The following is a 2,670-nucleotide window of genomic DNA, read 5'->3' as shown; positions in this document are numbered from 1 at the left end:
GAGACAACACTATATCATCTTTAAAGAGCAAGCAAGAACCACTGAAAGAGGCCGCTATAAGAGCCAGCAAAGCTACTCATGCACCTGGAGTGAGCCACCTGGCGATTGAGGGGCAATCATATGCTTCTGTTAAAAAATTATCCTCTCATCGATGTTATACCGAACTGAACTAATAAAAGTTTCTCATTTAGAAAGAATGGCGAAAGAGGCCTCCTTGCATTGCCCAACTAGAGCGAAAACCCTTATTCTGTTGCGGCCCTAAGTAGCTATGGGGTGTTGATGTACTTGGAACCTAGACCGGTTACCTGAGTATGGCGGTTCGGTAGCCGTTCAATGACAGCATGAGATGCTCGCTTTGGTAAGTTACAAGGATGAATGCAAATAGCAAGGCGCTGTGTTGTGTGAAGTGAGACTGGCTGCCCTAAGTTAAGTGCTTCCTTATTAATATGAATTAATGATCTTGCTTAGTAGGAGGGCTTTCCCCCTTTTGTGCAGCCTGATTCTCTCTCTAGAAATGAGGGTGCCCTCGATTGACATTTATCATCGAATAAGGAATCCTTCCATGGATGAGAAGGTTGAGTTACAGTACAGACTCCATTGTCTTTCTCAAGGAAGCATCTCGAAAGTTCCGCAATCTACGGTTGATGCCTCACTCGAACTCTATCCCATACCCTAATGCTAAAGCTACTCTGCCTCTCGGAACCCAAAAAGAAAGTCGGGCGCTTGGGAAGCTATGCAAAACCTGAAAAAGGAATCTTCTTTCCATCTTTGAGCTCAGATGTTATGATTGTCTCCTCATTAGTCTATTTTTTAAAAAGTATAGCTGACTCATCAGCTGAGTGGTTCGCCTCTTGTCCACTTGAGTTGTTTACTTCATTTTCGGACCTGGAAAACCAATGACTCTTCAGGTTAGGTTCTCTTTCAACATAGACATCCCGATGACCATGGATCAACTTCGTTCCACGAAACAGAAAGAAAATGAAATATTCCTCTTAGGGCATTCGATTCCGTTGTGGCTAGCATTGTTAGGAATGCTTCTGACCATCTTAGGCCATTCTTGATGATGGACCCTCCGACAACTTTAGAAGCCTTGATTCGTAAGGGCTCTTATCTTGTACTAACGCTTTGATCTCGACTTCGAGATCCATATCCTTTCGCATCAAGAGTACCCGCGTGTCTCAAACCCACCTTTATCCCCAAAACCCCATGATGAATAGAGAGGAACCCGATGAGGGAAGTTGGACAATGTTCAGACCTTGGCTGTCACAAAAAGCAACCAATCAGTTCCAGTCCCAAGGGCCGGTAAAACGAGGCCCCGACGGATGGGAACTTCTACTATGACTATAGTTTTGCGATCTCTAAGTGGGATTTTAAATCATCTATCCTTTATCTTTCCCTAGCGAGTGAAGAAAGAGTGGATGTTTTGAACGAGTGTTGAGAAAATGAAGTGCCCTATAAGCTATAAGGGCGAGCTATATGTATCAATTCTGTGAGCAGCGATTGAACTGAACGTAAAAAGTGCATCCAGCAGGAATCGAACCTACAAATTTGCCCGGTTGGGCGCTTTAACCATTCATCCATGGATGCAAAGAGACTTAGCGAGTGAAATAGGTTCTGGTATTCCTTATTAAGCTTCTATTTCTTCCGTTAAAGGAGATTCGAGAAAAGATGGAATAAGAAGACGTGTTTCCAGAATGAACATGAAACTGGTTGAGAAGGGGGAGTTAGCAAAGTTAGACATGATTGGAATGGGCATAGGAACATGGATTGATGTACCATATTGGCTAATGCTCCCAGGTTGATGTAATGTATTCCACCAGTTGACTGAAGACGTGATTATTGGTATATCGATCGGTCCAGCATGGATTGAAATAGGAGCCGGTTCGATAGGAAGCTTTTGAAAACGCAGTGCACCCATGTAAATAAGGAACAAGATTAATACAGAGGTTAAATGAGCATCCCACACCCAAAAGGCTCCCCACATAGGTCTTCCCCGAAACCCCCCAGTAACTAAGGTAAACAACGTAGAAAAAGCACCCATTTCTGTACCGGTTCCGAAAGAGCGAAGAAAGAGGAGATGTTTTGTTAATAGGAACAAGAATGTGTTTATAGCTGTAGCGATATAAACAAGAATACTCATCCGAGCCGCAGGAACGTGTACATAAGGAATACAAGAATTTCCACCTTGTTGAAGGTCTAGTGGTGCTACTCGAAGACTTAAATGAATAGCCATCGCTGTTAAGAACAACCGAGATCCAATGAAAATTTTCGCGTAGCTTCTGGTCTTTGACATCAAAAAAGAAGGTTGTAATAATGCAAGGGACATCTTATAATTTTATCCTAGCTAGTGGAACAATAAAGACGTAGTGTCTAATTAGACTTATGGTCCTTTGTTTCCAAATAGAAAGACACCAAATTCTCTGGGAAGCCCTATCTTTCGAAGGACTTATCGATTTGCTCCCCCTGACGAGCCCCCTACCCGTCGGACCACCCCTTCTCTCTCTCGTGACCGACCCCTTGTTAGTTCGTAGAGCCGATGCTGGGCGGCCAACCTCATGGATCACGCGTCTGGTCCCTCTCCCGTCGGGCGAGAGCTTTCAATAAAGCATCTCTCGCTTGGAAAGCAGGAACTGGTCTGCTTTGGAGATCCCGCAGAAGTTCCCGGATCTT

General features: G+C 44.1%; 1 protein-coding gene across 1 annotated transcript; it reads right to left on the bottom strand.

The window, feature by feature from the left end:
* Positions 1-1,627: 1,627 nt before the first annotated feature.
* On the bottom strand, positions 1,628-2,446 carry LOC122197603 (putative cytochrome c biosynthesis ccmC-like mitochondrial protein). Its single transcript, XM_042901817.2, has one exon. It carries the CDS (start codon positions 2,324-2,326, stop codon positions 1,628-1,630), a length of 699 nt encoding a protein of 232 aa, XP_042757751.1. The 5' UTR covers positions 2,327-2,446.
* Positions 2,447-2,670: the final 224 nt, after the last annotated feature.

This window comes from Lactuca sativa, chromosome 4 (assembly GCF_002870075.4).
Source record: "Lactuca sativa cultivar Salinas chromosome 4, Lsat_Salinas_v11, whole genome shotgun sequence".
Classification (NCBI taxonomy): Eukaryota; Viridiplantae; Streptophyta; class Magnoliopsida; order Asterales; family Asteraceae; genus Lactuca; species Lactuca sativa.
Note: the sequence above shows the minus strand (reverse complement) of the source record. Positions and strands in the feature narration are given on the sequence as shown.